The sequence below is a fragment of the Cynocephalus volans genome, chromosome 4, assembly GCF_027409185.1.
Source record: "Cynocephalus volans isolate mCynVol1 chromosome 4, mCynVol1.pri, whole genome shotgun sequence".
Taxonomy (NCBI): Eukaryota; Metazoa; Chordata; class Mammalia; order Dermoptera; family Cynocephalidae; genus Cynocephalus; species Cynocephalus volans.
The window spans coordinates 155,081,806-155,097,216 of NC_084463.1; the positions used below are offsets into that span (position 1 = coordinate 155,081,806).

Genomic DNA, 15,411 nt, shown 5'->3' on the forward strand with positions numbered 1-15,411 from the left:
GCAGGGGGTGGGGGGGAAAGCAGCATTGAAAAATGGTCCAGAATATCAGTGTAAAACCTATGTGAAAGACAATGATACATCATTTCTAATTTGGAATAAAGTTTAATGCACTAAAAAAAAAAAAAAAACAAGCTATACTACCAAAAAAAAAAAAAAAAAAAATTCTTAGCTTGCAGGCTGCATAGATGGTAGCTGGTAGTTAAATTTGGCCCGACAGCCTTAGTTGCTGACCCCTGGGTTAAACCAATATATTTTAGATTTGTTTCTTTAAATTGAACATATACCTATCTGATACACTGGCATAACACAAAGTGAACAGCAGGCACTCAGTAAATGCTTGTGGAATGAACAATCAAGTGATAAACACTGCCCAGACACAACAGCGGAACTTGTTGGAGCACAGAGGAGGGACGTCTCATCCTGACTGGATGCATTGGAGACAGTTTGCTGAAAGAGACAACACTATAGCTGAATCCTGAAAAAGGGGGAATTAGCCACAGCCAAAGAAAAGCGGCAAGGATTCGTAAAGAATGGATGAAAGCCAAGGCAGAAAGAGTAATGTGTGCAAATGCCCCGAGGGAAAAGACAAGCTGCCTCTGAATACCTGAAGACAATTCTATTGACTAGAACAGTGCACGTGTATGAAGAAGGCTTGCCCAGGGGGAGGCAAGATTTCTTACCCACTAAAGAATCTGGACTATACTCAAAGCAATGAAGATCCAGTAAAGGATTTTAAGCTGAGGAGTGACATGGCTATATTCACAATTTTTAAAAGATCATTTTGGCAACAGAGTGGACAGATTGGAGAAAAGCATGACTAGAGGCAGGGAGGTCAGCCCAAATGCTATCTTCACCCTGGAGATGGTCCTCATCTTCCTGGCTGGAAAGAATTGTTTTTGTTTCCATGCTCCTTAAACCTTTATATCTATAGTACTTTCCATGTCACTATAATAGAAAACATTTTCTACCTGTTTTCATGTCTGTCTCTTTTAAACTACATGTTTCTTAAAAACAGAAACTATATTTATCTTTGCATGCCCCCAGTACATCTAGCATAGGAACTTGCTCATAAATAACTGTTACTGAACATATGCACCTGACTCTAGGTGATCTGGGAATATAGCAGATCCACAGCCAAAATTAAAGCAGCTAAAATTTTAAAGGATAGTTTGTGACTAAAAGGGTAACAAAGACCATGCCACAAACTGCCACACAAGTGGGTGGAGCTGTCACATTGGTACTCTTCCCACTGAGACTGAGAGGACGTCCTGGCAGCAGCCCAGGTGTGCAAAAACCTCACCGGCATGGGGATCTTAGAGAGTTCTTTCCCAATACAGTTCTTCATGATGCTCCATAAATTGAGGCTATAGTTCGGTTTATATGGTATTCTGGTTCTCTTTTCCTTCTTGGTCTCCTCTAGCTGATGCTTGTACTGAGAGCAAAAACAAAGCCATTCAATCACCCACAAAAACCAGAAAACTGGGTATTTATAACCTTCCCTTCCCCCATGCAAAAAAAAAAAAAAATCAATATTTTCTATTTCTCTTAGCACTTCACAAACCAATCTCTGGGAACCATACCCCAAATCCCTCACCTCTGATAACTCCCATCTATTTTCTTTTTTTTTTTCTTTTTTTTTATTATAACATAGTTGATTGTACATATCTGTGGGGTACAGAGCTGAATATTAATACATGCATGCAATATGAGATGCTTAAATCAGGATAATTAGTATATTCGACAATAGACAATGTAATTGTTTTTCGTGGCCCTTTAACAATTCCTCCCTTACCTACCCCTCTTCCTCACCTCTTGTAACCTCCGTTCTGTTCGCTCCTTTTGAAAGCTCAACGTATTATTGTGATTGTTGTATTTTTCTTCCTTTCTTTTTATTTATTTATTTCCTAGCTCTCACTTATGACTGAAGACATGCGTTATTTCTCTCTCTGTACCTGGCTTATTCCATTTAACATAATTTTCACTTAATGTAAGAGTTACCTGTTCATCCAGGCTGATGTCACTGCTGGCTCCGCTGATATTGCTACCAGTACGCCTGCAGAGATGAGACATGATGGAGAATTAGAACAAAGACCAGAACTAGAGTTTGGTCCTCAATATTTCCTTACAAAGCAGAATGCCAAATACTCGGTACAAACTTACTGATAGATGATTAAATGACAACACTTAAAATAGAATAGGTACAAATTTAAATATCCCTGGAGAACTTGTTCATGTAAAAAAGCTGACAGTTCTCCACTTAAAGAGCCCAGATCTTAGTAAATATCAACAACTAATATACTCCCACTAAGACCTTTCCAACCTTTTTATGGCTAGATGTGTTCATTTTCTTCAACAATAAGGATAACTTACTTGTGGCCCAAATTTTCAGGCATGGTGATGATCTCAGGAGCATCAAAAAATTCATTCTCATCATCTTCATCACTCATGTCCCCTTTGCCAGAGCAGCACTGATCTACGAGAAGAAATGTCCCATTTGTTTACTTTGGTTATATTTACCAAACACCTGAAATAACAGGTTCTTTTTTTTTTTTTTTTTTTTTTGTCGTTTTCATGACGGGCACTCAGCCAGTGAGTGCACCAGTCGTTCCTATATAGGATCCGAACTCACGGTGGGAGCATCGCCGCGCTCCCAGCGCCGCACTCTACTGAGTGTGCCATGGGCTCGGCCCAATAACAGGTTCTTTTAAATACTAACCACAAACATAGCAACAAACATAGAAAAGCCAGAAGAAATAAACAGCTCCAATTCCATTTCATATAAGCCACCGATTGGGGCAAATCTGGAGTTCTTCTATCAATTGCAGAAAACCACCTGGTTCACATCAGAACAGTCTACCTAAGAACTAAGCCTCTTACCTTTAACAGAACTTGCACTGCCAGGAGTGTTTGCTGATAGCACTGTGGCTCCTCGGAAGGCCCTCTCCAGGTGATTATGCTGCTTTGCCAGCTGCTCAAGGGTCTCTTCCAGTCGGATACGCTGGTCTCTTTCATACTGAAGTGACTTCTGCCATTTTTTACTGTGGGTCTGGGCTAACATGAGGAAATCTCTGCAGGCCTATATAGAGAAAGTGTTGATTGTGTCACTTTAGCTGGTCAGAGATTCCCCTCAGGCCTCTCTAAACCCATTAAGTAACCTTATTCTGGGAACTTTAACTGACAAATTACAATGAAAGATTTTCCCTGTTATTCCACAGTATCAGGAACAGCTAGCTCTGTGCTGCAATCAAGGTCAAACACAGAAAAAAGTGAACACGGTTGACACAGTTCTTTTATATTTTCCTGGTCATAAGGACGAAACCAATGCCAAGTGAGAGGTAAACCTAGACAAAGTATTTGTGACAATGTCACAAAGGGCAGGTATGTGAACTCTCCACCCCTCCCCCCCAAAAAAAGATCTACTGACTGAAAGAAAGATGAGAAATGAACAGGATAACCGCTTTCAAAAACTCTTTTTTTTTTTTTTTTTTTTTCCAGCAGCTGGCTGGTATGGGAATCTGAGCCCTTGACCTTGGTGTTACAGCACCGTGCTCTTACAAACTGAGCTAACCGACCAGTCTTTTCAATAAATTCTTTACTAAACTCAAGTAACCTAAAGCTGAGGAACTCAGACACTGAGAAAAGAGAATCTGCCGTGAATTAGACCAAATATGAGGAAACTTATACTTTGCTTTTATTTTAGTCACTAAGAGAAACAACAGAGCTTAAAAATTAGAAGCCGTAGAGCATGGTGTTGTAACACCAAGGCCAAGGGTTTGGATACCTATACCAGCCAGCCACCAAAAAAATTTAAAAAATTAAAAAATAGAAGCCTACTTGAGAAATTAAAGAAGGCATCTAGAAAAAAAACAGATATCTGGTCATATCATTCCCTGCTCTTGCTCCTCACTAACACCAGGACCAAATCCTAACTACTGATTATGAACATAAAGGGCCCTTCACAGTATGGCCACCAGCTGCCATTGTATCCTCCTATCCATGCAGGTGTTCTTACCTGTGCACACTACAACTGCTCACCTATGAGCCACACTGAACTGCTCACCAATTCTTGGACACACAGATTTCTTTCCAGCCTGCTTAACTCAGCATATGCTACGCACTCAGCCAAAAATGCCTTCCCTATCCTCAAAAAAAGGGAAAATCTTCCTCATTCTTTAAGATGTATGGCAAATGTTACTTCTCCCGTGCCACCTTCCCCTAGTCTCATAAGCAGCCAGTCTCTTCTCTACATTTCCATAGCACTTTGCACATACTTCTGTTTTACACATGCACAGCAGTATCCTGACTGATTTTCTCTGTCTTGATGGATCATGAACAACTTAAAGACACATTTTATAGCTTATTCATATACAGATCTCCAGCTCCTTAGTTGCTTTGTACAAGGTAGGAACCTGATATAGTTTGCTTAATGAACAAATGAAGGAAGGAGGCAATGTAAGCTTAAAAGCCCATCCTGTTACAGAGAAACGAAAAGGTAAATAACGTCCCTGCTCCCATAGTTTCCCCTATTGACTATAGGCTAATGGCTACTAAATCAGTAATTCCAGACCAGTGCTCACCGAGTTTGATTTATTTTTTTGGTGGCTAGACAGAAAACTCACTGAGTTTTAGAACAGAATATCCAACTGCTATTCAACGGCTCAAAGCAACCTCAAAATCAGTGGGTCCCAAACTGAACTCACCATGCTCCCTTGTTGACTTTGCTTCTCCCTTTGATATTTCCTATCCCAAGAACTGGTCCAGAGTCCTCCCAGCTTCCCAAGCCAGAGCCTAAAGGGCATCCTTCTCTCAGTTTTGTTTCCTTCCTCACATTCAATCATCAAGACTTATTGATTCTTCTTTAATAATTTTGGACTCAAAGGCTGGTCAGTTAGCTCAGTTACTGGCCAGCTGCCAAAAAATAAAAAATAATAATTTTGTAATCTATACACTTCTTTCTATCCTCCACACTCAGAGGCAGTAAAGGATACACACTTTGGAGATGAAGTATTGGGGCTCAAAAATCACAGCTCCATCCTACTACCTAGCTGTGGAACTTGGGGCAAGTTATTTAACCTCTCTGTGCCTCATTTTCCTTATCTGTAAACAAAGCATAACAATAATAATTACCTCAAAGAGTTGTTGCTTTACATATAAAGCACTTAGAACCATATCAGGCTCACAGTAAGCATTCAGTGAGGTATTAGTATTATAACTATGCCTGCATCAAAACTGGTCTCATCCTCTTTTAATCAACTACTACCAAGTCCTATTTAGAATCTGCACCACCTCCGTTTCCCAACACTTAACTCCTCTCCAGCCTCATCTCTAGCTACTTCCTTGCTCTACTATTAGTCAATTTCCAGTAGTTCCCAGACTTTGGGAGGGAGGGAGGGATCTACAATGCCACAACACTACCCAGATCAACTCTTCTCCCTCACTCCCTTTTAATAATAGGGACTATTATAAAAATTTAGTGAGGGCCGAGCCCGTGGCGCACTTGGTAGAGTGCTGCGCTGGGAGCGCGGCGACTCTCCCGCCGCGGGTTCGGATCCTATATAGGAATGACCAGTGCACTCACTGGCTGAGTGCCGGTCACGAAAAAACGACAAAAAAAAAAAAAAAAAATTTAGTGAGAGACAATTAAATGTCAGGCATTTTGCTGGTCACTTTACATCAATTAGTTAATAAAAAGCCTTTCAACAACTCAATGAAGAGTCTACTATTATATTTACAGATAAGGAATTGAGGTGGAACCAGATTATACAGATAGGTAAGAGGATGTAGGTTGCCCCAGGTTATACAAATAGGAATGAAGATAGAGGTTAGTGCAAGTTATGCAAATAGGTCACAAGACAGTTGGACTCCAGGCCCCAAGGTCTACATTCCCTTTCTTTATAGAAAGACTCTCACTACTCCTTCAGAATTGAGTTAAGGTATTACTTACTCTGGTTCTCCTAGTTTAGGCTAAACACTTCCAATGTGGTATAGCAGCCTGTGCTCACTTCTGTCATGGACATTTAAAACTTGAGAAAGAATAATCTCCCCAAGGAATAAATATGAGTACATTTACAAGAGAAAAGTCCAAACTAAAGTTTCGGTTTTATTAAGGGGTATTTTATTTAGCAAAATTTTCACATCAGAGGAGGAAAAAAAAATTGTCATGTAGTGAGGTGTTCACTCGACATAGACAAAAGGCAATATTCACTCTGAGCAAACTGTTGTATCCTGAGTTGTTCTGTTTTAAAAGTAAACATATTTATTATTGATTAATTGACCATATAATTTATGACGTTTTCCTGGTCACAAGGGGACCAGAAAAATAGGCACACAGTCACTAAGTACAACAGTTTGGAAAAAGAGTACAGGCCTAGACACCAGAAACATAAGTATAAGAACTGATTTGCTGAATAGTCCTAGAAGACAGGTAATCTTCCTGCAATCCCTAAGAAAATAATTTGTCTTCTTTCCACCTTTTGTGAATCAGAGCACCAAAAAAGTGTTCAACACTTCAGAAAATGATGTGGAAATAAAGGTTATCTCAACTTTCTATTAAGTAACATAGGGGTTAAATGAGAAAAACTAAATTTTCTCTTGGTCACAGGAAAATGTCTTTGATCTTTAGGAGCCACATGAACTAAACTAATTTTAAACAGATGTCTTACTATCACTCCCTAAACAAGGGAAAATCTGGCACTAGTGAGGTAATTTCGTCTCATTTAATTAAACAAAAAAAAAAAAAAAAAAAAAAAAAAAAAAAAAAACCCCAAGCTGCATAAACTCTTTCTCACAGAGTACTCTTCTCACTTAAGAAATGTTTTCATCAGATCTCCATACTGGCCAGCCACCAAGGACAAAAAAAAGTCTTCAAGTGTTTTTATGTGGAAGGTAACTAAAACAACCTGCCAGGTGAGAACCAGTTACCAATATAGGAAAAACAGCATTGTTTAAACCATGTATTCATTTCATATTTATCAACAGATCACTAATGCCGGTGGTGCTTTGTGTTTACCTAGAGCCATGCCCCAAGCAGCTAAAATGTTCCACGAACCAACAATAGCCATCCGAGGTAGGAATCATAAGGAAGCAAAAAACATTAGCCCACCTTTTTAAAAGAAAAGTACCTAAAATCAAGTATTTTGTCATATCAACAGAATTACCCCTAAAATCAAGAACTAAAGATGGGACTATCTAGAATAAGGTTCTCACTTGTACACTACCCTATATACCAGAATATATTTGAAAAGTAGCAATACTACTCCAACTTAAAGCTCAAAGAACATGACAATGGAAAAGACCTATGGAGATCTTTTAGTTATAACAGATTGAGTTAAAAATAAATAAATAAGTAAAACCACAACCCAGAGAGGTTAAGGGACTCAACTAATATCACCATCAGATGTCCTACTGGTTGCAGAAACAAGGCTGGAACTTTGGGTTCCTATCTCCCAGGCTGAAGCAATGTCCTAACCACTTGAGCAGAGCATGAAAGTCATTCCATCTGTGCAGACTGTTCTATTTCATGTAATAAACAATGTAAGTTAAAGCCCTTGAACAGTGAGGCAGGACCTAATGTTCTGTGCTTTATCAATCACAATTTTCAGGCATTTGAGAATAATTATGTTTCAAAGAGGGAGAGAAACAAAAAGCAACAAAGACACTATCCTCACTCACGTTGATCATGGCATTGGATGTTATCCTAAAGAGCGTGGCTCGTTCGTTGACCTGTTTGATCTTTTCGTTGCTCTCAGCAGGCAACTTCAGGGACTCCAGCTCACTGAGGGAACGCTGCAGAGCTGTGCCGTGCTTAGCTATCAAGTCATTGCAAGTGCTCAAGTCCTCTACTTTGCTAGACAGGGTCCGAAGAGTATTCTGCAGCTCAGTCTTGTCAGTTTGTGAGACAGACTCTTCATCTCCTGATTCATCTGTAGGGATAAAAAGGTAACTTATAGACTCCAACAACAGGACTGGGAGTTGGAACCCTACCTACTCTGTCTACAACCAAACCGACACTTCTCATGCTGTGCATTCTGCCCAAAGGTTTGCCTTTACCAGACGATTTCTGTACAGTGTCATCCATAGACAACCTGTACCACAAACACCTGGGGTGCTTCTTCAAGGTGCAGAGTCTCTGGCCCCAACCCAGAGACTTTGATTCAGACAGTATGAGGCAAAGCCCAGAAATGCGCATTTCTAATAAGCTACCCAGGTAATTCCGATGCATACTGAAGTTAGAGAACCACTGACCTAGAGGACAGTATGGAGAATCTGAATGGTTCCTGGAATTGGAAATGAACTCTAGCTTGAGGGTTCCAATCTAGTCCAAGCTAACTATTATTGCAAATCCACTATCATCTGTTGGTTGATCAGCAGGCACTGTATGAAATGAATTAAGAATCGCAGTCTAGCTCTTTGTAGACAAAGTTCATGTCACTAACAGCCCTACTGATTTACGTTTTCTGAAGGAGAGCTCAGGAACTTCATGATAAACTCATCTGACATTAAAGCCACCATGAAAGCAATGCAAGATCTTATATTAAATAGTAATAAGTAGAGAAGCTATGCTGTACCTCTCCTTATCAGTTTTATACTTAACACTTTGTAACTGCAAAGTGCTTTTCTAACAGTGTCACTTCCTTTGGGAGAGCTAACATCAGCACTAAACTCAATGCAACTTCAAGCCCTTGAACAGTGAGGAAGGACCTAATGTTCTGTGCTCAAAACAAAAGAAATAAGGAAAGATCTACCCTATCTGCTAGACAGAGAAGGCAGGACCAAAGTTAAAATATAACCTGTTACCAAAAAATTTACAAAGTGGTAAATTTTCCTTTCACAGCTTGATAGATATTGAATACATTACAAGAAATGACAGAGAATAAGATAAACAACAACAAAAAAAACTCAGCAGGTGACCATCTTGGTCAGCTCTAAGTGAACAAGCTCAGTATAATTAAATAATATCAATATCTCAAAAGAAAATCCTACCATTTTCCTTGAGCAAAAATCAAATCATAACTGAATTGCTCTTTTTAGTGTAATTAATATAGCAAAGGAAGATTTTCATAGAAAATATCTCACGCAAAGTTTTTGGCAGTCTATTAAGATTGTTTCAAATTAACTAACAAATAGCTAAGAAGACCTCAGGAGAAAAAAATTATAAATAGATTTAAATTGTGAGTTGTAATAATCCTATAACTGACCTAGCAATAAAATAATTTCTCAAAATTTTAAGGTAGTCAATTGGCATTAAAAGCAAAAGCACAACTGTTATGCCTCTAGGACAGAGTTTTCCAACCTTCGCCAGATAATTCTTTGTGGTGGAGGGCTGCTCTGTGCATTGTAGGAGGTTTAGCAGCATCCCTGGCCTCTACTTTCCAGATGCCAATAGCATCGCCCCCTCCTTCAGTTGTGACAACCAAAAACGTCTCCAGACATTGTCAAATGTCCCCTGGGGGGCAGAATCGACCCCAGTTGAGAACCACTATTCCCACAGAAATACTGCATGATGAGAAGAAGCTTGAGACATCTAGGATAGATGACAATCAAATGACACAGCACACTGAGGGACAAAATAAGATTTGTGCACAAGAAGGGCAAACAGAAAGAAAGTTCCCCGGGCATGGTGTTCTGTGCTCCCTACCTGATTCTGCCAGCATTTTCACAGCTTTGGCCTTGGCCAGTTCCAGGGCTGTCACCCAGCGCTGCCGCTCCACTTCTGAGCTAGCCTTCAGATGGTAGGTCTGAGCACCCCCATTGGAAATGATGAAGTTGCAGGAGTCCTCCACAGTAATATTGGCTGTGGCGAGGTTGATGGTACCACGGCAGGTATGTCTCATTTCTGCCTTTGACCTGCAATAACAAGACAAAGACAAGCTAGGTAAAAAGCTGATGCATGGCTTATCTTTTATCACAGCACATTTCTTTTCATAACTCTGAGCCCTTTGAAAATACAGTTGTTTTAGGAATCAGCAAGTTCTAGTCACATTTCCCTCAAATGGCTCCCTAAAATTCAAGAAACCATCAGTAGGGATTTTCTTTCAGAGCCTATCAATGTTGTTTCTGAGTCAGATTTTATTGCCCTGCTGTTCCTCTCACCATTAGCTTTTTAAAAATAGGCTTTACTGAGGTATAACTACACGTAATATTAACTCAGCTATTTTAGGTGTACAGTTGAATGACTTTTGACAAATGTACACAGCTGTGTAACCACCACCACCATCAAGATATAGAACATTTCTATCACCTCAAAAAGTTCCCTCATGCCCTTTTGCAGTCAGGAATTACTTTTTACATAGCATTATAATTATAAAGTGCTTTATAACCTCATGCAACAGAATTTCTTACAAGAATCTCATTCCCTAAGAATAGCTCCATTGCATATATACTGAACCAACCCCTTCCACTGTAACTCAGCCCAAATGATAATTGTCACACCATGTTTAGAATTATATTGCAGAAGTCTAAAAAGGCATGCTTAAATGTTTAGATTATTAAATACTGGCTATGGCTCAAATGATATGAAGTAAGAATAACTAGCTTTCTAGGGGAGTAAAGGAAGAATAATTATTTTAAAAATTACCAGGTGTTTTAATCTTTCCGGAATATATTCTTTCCTGAGGTCCACTGATCTCTATTGGTGGGAACTCCTAAGCCATCCTATTAATAGCTAGGAAAGATTCAGCAGATCTACTCTCAGAGGACTGGGTGTAAAAATTTTCCCAATCTCTACTGACTGACAATTCTATTAATAGGCTAACTTCTGAACTTTACAGCACTACTTGGTGACAACAAGCTACAAGACACTTCACATAAAATATCAAGCTTCACGCAAAACATCAACCCTCTAGCACAACTGAGTGTACAGTGAAAACTGCTAATTTCCCCACCACCCACTGGTTATGCCTAGGGACCTGCATGTTGAGACTGCAGTTTTCCCTGTCCAACTTAGAACATAAAGAGGTCAAAGTCCTCTGCCTGATGCTGCAGTACAAAGCACAGCCATTTCCCTTTCAGTGGAGCCAAGCGGCCAAACACACCTGGCACATCCAGAATTCTTGCATGCCAGAAATGGCACACACCCCATCTCCAGAAACTAAGATTTGGTATGTTTGAGAAAGTTTGTTTACTGTGCTTAGAAGGACAGATTTGCTGTTGTTAATATGTCACATGAAACTGTTTTTTCTTCTTCAAATGCACAAATGAGCAATATGGGATGGCCGGGGGTTCAACGGCCTGGGCCATTTTCCATCTCCTGCACCTGCCACATCGAAACATGAATCCCTGCTTTTTCTATTCTTACCTCCCCGCCCCCAAGCTTTAGTTACACTATGAATAATGCAGGCTGAATTACAGACACAGCTGACAAGCCATCTCACCCCTACTTTCTACTCCAATGGTGCTGCTTGAACCTTTTTCCACATTCCTCCTTATCCGCACTTCTCACAAACCACTTCCTAGGAACCTCTTCTGCCTAAGTCATCTTCATGAGCTAAAGAAGTTTCACCAATCACATAAAGTCTGTAGCAGTTTAAAAAATACAAAGGAACCCTGGAAGACAGCCTTGATCTCCAAGCTCTTGGGTTTGGGCAGATACACCTATGGTTATAAGTGATTAACGAATAGGACTGGCCTGAGGCTCACTTGGGAGAGTGTGGTGCTGATAACACCAAGGCCACGGGTTCGGATCCCAATATAGGGATGGCCGGTTAGCTCACTTGGGAGAACATGGTGCTGACAACACCAAGTCAGGGGTTAAGATCCCCTTACTGGTCACCTTTTAAAAAAATAAATAAATGATTAGCAAAGAAGCTGGAAAGACATGATTCTCAGGGTGTAAGATAAGTTCCTCAGGCGCTACAGTATTAAGTGGTATTTTCTGGCTAGAAACTTCTTCCCTGAAAAGGCCAGCTGAACTAGTAATTCAATCTCTAGAAACTAGTCAAGAAAACTAATACTATGGCCTGTCAGGATGTTTCTGGGAGAGCTGGGATTCTAAATAAAGTTTTAAATAATGGGACATCTATGTAACTGGCTATGTAAGGAAACATGGGATAGGTAAAAAGAAGGAAGCACCTTCTAATGCCTATTAGGAAAGTTCATCAGAGGATAGGCCTAGAAAGAACATGATCTCAGTTAAAAAGAAAAAATAAAAATAATATTTTGGAAACAGTATTTATAAGAGATTGCAGGTTTTTGAAGCATGAAAGGCAGAAGGAATGGCAACTTGACTAAATAATTCTAGGAGGGAGATGGGGACCATAAGAACCCCACTGGGAAGAATAAACTGCCAATAGAGTTGGTAGAAAGTACTTCAACATGATTTTGAGGGTAGTGAGTAGATTTGATAACCCTGGATCCTGTTGCTTGTTTGGTTTGTGGGTGGGACCATCTTACTTGGCAAGGCCAGGCCTATGGCACATTTCCCAACATGTGGTTTGGTATGTTTTGGAAGGAGTTTTATCTGTAGTCAGACACGTACCACTAGCTCTTGTAAGACAGAGGATAAAATGGGTTCCAAATACTTGAAGACATAGCAACATATAAGTTATTAATGTCCAAGATCACTACTGATCAAAACTGGTACTGATCAAATAAACAACTGGCCTGGAAAGCAGATCCAAGAAAAACTTGGATGAGGACAAATGACCACACTTTAAAGCCCTCAGTTGATATACAATTTTTGAAAATGGGGAATCAGTGCCAACAGTGACTAATAAGCCAAGTCAGGATATAAATCAATTGAGCATTGGAATGATAGTCAATGATAGCAGGAAAACATGAACTTGAGTAGGGAAAAAAACTCTGGGTCAAACCAGAATTTTAGATTTGTGACCTAACTTTAAACTGACAGTCCTGATGAGTAGTAGTTAGAAAAGGTTATAATTAAAATCAATTCTGAATACAATAATGCAAACGATATACACAACTGTTCACAATTAATGTTGCTTAGGAAGTAAGGATGAGCTATCTAAGGCATTTTTCCACTGTTGAGCAGGTAACAATGTGTTCCTACCAACAACTTCCAACTCCCACCTTCAATTTCTCCAAGAGCCAATACAGTGGAGTTGTACTGTATATCACCCTAACTCTCCTGGAAGCAGAGTGACTACCGTGAAGGAAAAGAATTATAGCGTGAGCTGCTCTTCAACGTCAGTATTTTGGGTCCCCAAAAGGATAGTCTTTAGAAAATGATTTCAATTAGAAATGTCATTATATTAAGCAAAATCTCCCTCTAAGGAGATTTTTATACTTTTCGTATTAAATATACATTGTAACCATGAAACTTACTTGCTATAGATAAGTAATTATCTCTGTATCTAATTGATTCATGTAACACTAACCTGGGTTTTAGATTATGTTAATGTGAACAGGAGTAATTTCAAATCCTGACTTCTCCAAGGCCTTGGGAAAGTTGCCCATGCTAAGTCTCAGTTTTCTCATCAGTAAAACCCTCCTAACTCTCAGGGTTGTTGTTGGGAGCCAGTAAAATAATGTATGGAAAATACCAGGGCCACACTGTCCAGCCCTCAGGAAATGTTTACGTCCTGTCCCCAAATCACTTAACTCCTCTATCTATAGTAACGGGAGTAGCCCAAAGGCATGTTATATTACCAGGCTGTTGAGTCACCATAAGTTTATATTAAACATTCCAAAATAAACACGGTTGAACAGAAGCAATCATACCAAAGACATGGATTCTTCACTTACTAAAACTTAAATCTAACGAAAAAGATAACAGAAATGTTGAATTAAACAACTATTCCCACGTGAGGAGGTGGGGCAAGCAAAAATAAAAGCAGCACTGGAGTGCACATCTCCATTACGGGCTGTCCAGAAGGAGAAAGCATAAGCAAGTCTTGTAGAGATAAGGAAGACAGGAGACAGAACACCGCAGCCACCCTGTGTATGGTGTCCCTGTGCCTGAATGTGTTGGGAGGAAGGGAGGTTACATCAAGAGCTACGGATAACCTTGGAGACTGGGCTCAGACAGCTAAGACTTGGGACTCCTACAGTAAGTTCCTTGGGAGCAATGCCTTGGCTTTGCTCTCCTGTATGTGCCCGTTAGCACAACAGTGCCTTGCTTGCAGAATTAATAATTGCACCCATGTGCTCGTGGAAATACAATGGAAGAACAGATGCTCTCCAAACAACTGCTGACTGGAAAGGCCAGGGAACAAGCGGAAGATATGGTACCAAGGGTGGGTAACCCGGGAGGTGGGATGGGAGGGGGGATTCTAAATCCTGGGATTTTCGCTTTCGTGATGGCGAGCTGTCAATTCGCGCAGGTGACGAAAAGGGGCCTGGGGCGACCTTGGCTGCGGAGCTGTCTGGCGTGGGTGACGGTGCCGGGACTGCCGGCTGCGGTGGAGGAGGCAAGGTGAGTGACTGCGCCCCGGAAGCAGTTACCTGTAGTAGCTAAGGAGCCCGTTGCTCAGCACGAACCACCGCCGCTGGTAGCCTTTGATATAATTGGTCCATTTGAAGAGCCAGCCCTCTCGAGCCGAGCCCGAACCCCCAGCGCCCGAGCCCCCCGCAGGCGGCGCAGGGACCGGGCCCGCCGCCGCCACTCCCCCGGCCCCGGCGCCCGGGCCTCCCGAGGACGCCGCGGCCACTGTCCCTGACGCGGCCCCGGATCCCGGACCCGCGTCTCCGCGGCCGCCGCCTCCTCCCACCACTGGGGGACCGGCGCCGCCGCCGCCAGGAGCTGCAATGGCTGCCGGGCCCGGCCCCACCATTCCTCTCAGCTCCGTCGTCGCCATGAGCCGCCGCCGCCCGGAGATACAGAACCGGAACCGCCTACGACAGCCCCCGTGGCTCCTGAAGCGCCCCACACGGCTAGCGCATCAGTCGCCGCCGCGCAGCGTCCCCGCCCCGCCCGGCCCGCCGCGGGGAGGAGGGCTCTGCCGCCGGGAAGGAGGCCGTCGATTGGAGCGGCCGAGAGTCACTTGCGGAAGACCCCACGGACACTGGCATTTCTGTCGGGCCTGTCATTCTACACCGCCCAGTGAGAGCCCGGGGTGGGACACGTCCGCTAGTCTCGCCGTTCATTGGTTCAGATGAAGGCCAATCAGACGCATGTAGAATCTGATTGGTGCTTTCCCGAAGTTTCTGGCGCTCAGGGAAGACGTGAGAATGCAGAATGCCCGGCCAATTTGATCGCCGATTGGCTGTTGTTTCCGCCAGTCATTTCAGTTTATGCTCCTGTCACTGCCACGTCACCCCCACCCATCACTTTTCTCATCATCCTCTTCCGCCCATATGGATTGGTGGTTGGTATTAGCTGCTCAACCTTTTATACCATTAACTGAAAGAGTAAAAAGGGGAGGAGTTTGTCCACATTCTCTTTCATTTCTTATTGGTTGGCACATATGTCACTCACATGTCTGCGGAGAGGTGGGGCCATGATTAGTTCCG

General features: G+C 41.7%; 1 protein-coding gene across 2 annotated transcripts in view; it reads right to left on the reverse strand.

Annotated features, from left to right (window-relative positions):
- The window catches only part of OSBP (oxysterol binding protein), a 34,374-nt gene extending 19,456 nt beyond the window's left edge, over positions 1-14,918 (reverse strand). Inside the window, exons 1-7 of one of the 2 annotated variants that reach the window (XM_063093316.1) lie at positions 14,404-14,918; positions 9,638-9,846; positions 7,672-7,922; positions 2,878-3,076; positions 2,371-2,473; positions 1,999-2,053; positions 1,301-1,432 (exon numbers count right to left, since the gene is read on the reverse strand). In XM_063093316.1, coding sequence (XP_062949386.1) covers positions 1,301-1,432; positions 1,999-2,053; positions 2,371-2,473; positions 2,878-3,076; positions 7,672-7,922; positions 9,638-9,846; positions 14,404-14,756 — 1,302 coding nt within the window. In that variant the 5' untranslated portion in view covers positions 14,757-14,918. Of the gene's footprint in view, positions 1-1,300; positions 1,433-1,998; positions 2,054-2,370; positions 2,474-2,877; positions 3,077-7,671; positions 7,923-9,637; positions 9,847-10,576; positions 10,614-14,403 lie in introns of those variants that run through there. The other variant, XM_063093317.1, reaches the window with a different exon arrangement.
- Between the last annotated feature and the right edge of the window lie 493 nt (positions 14,919-15,411).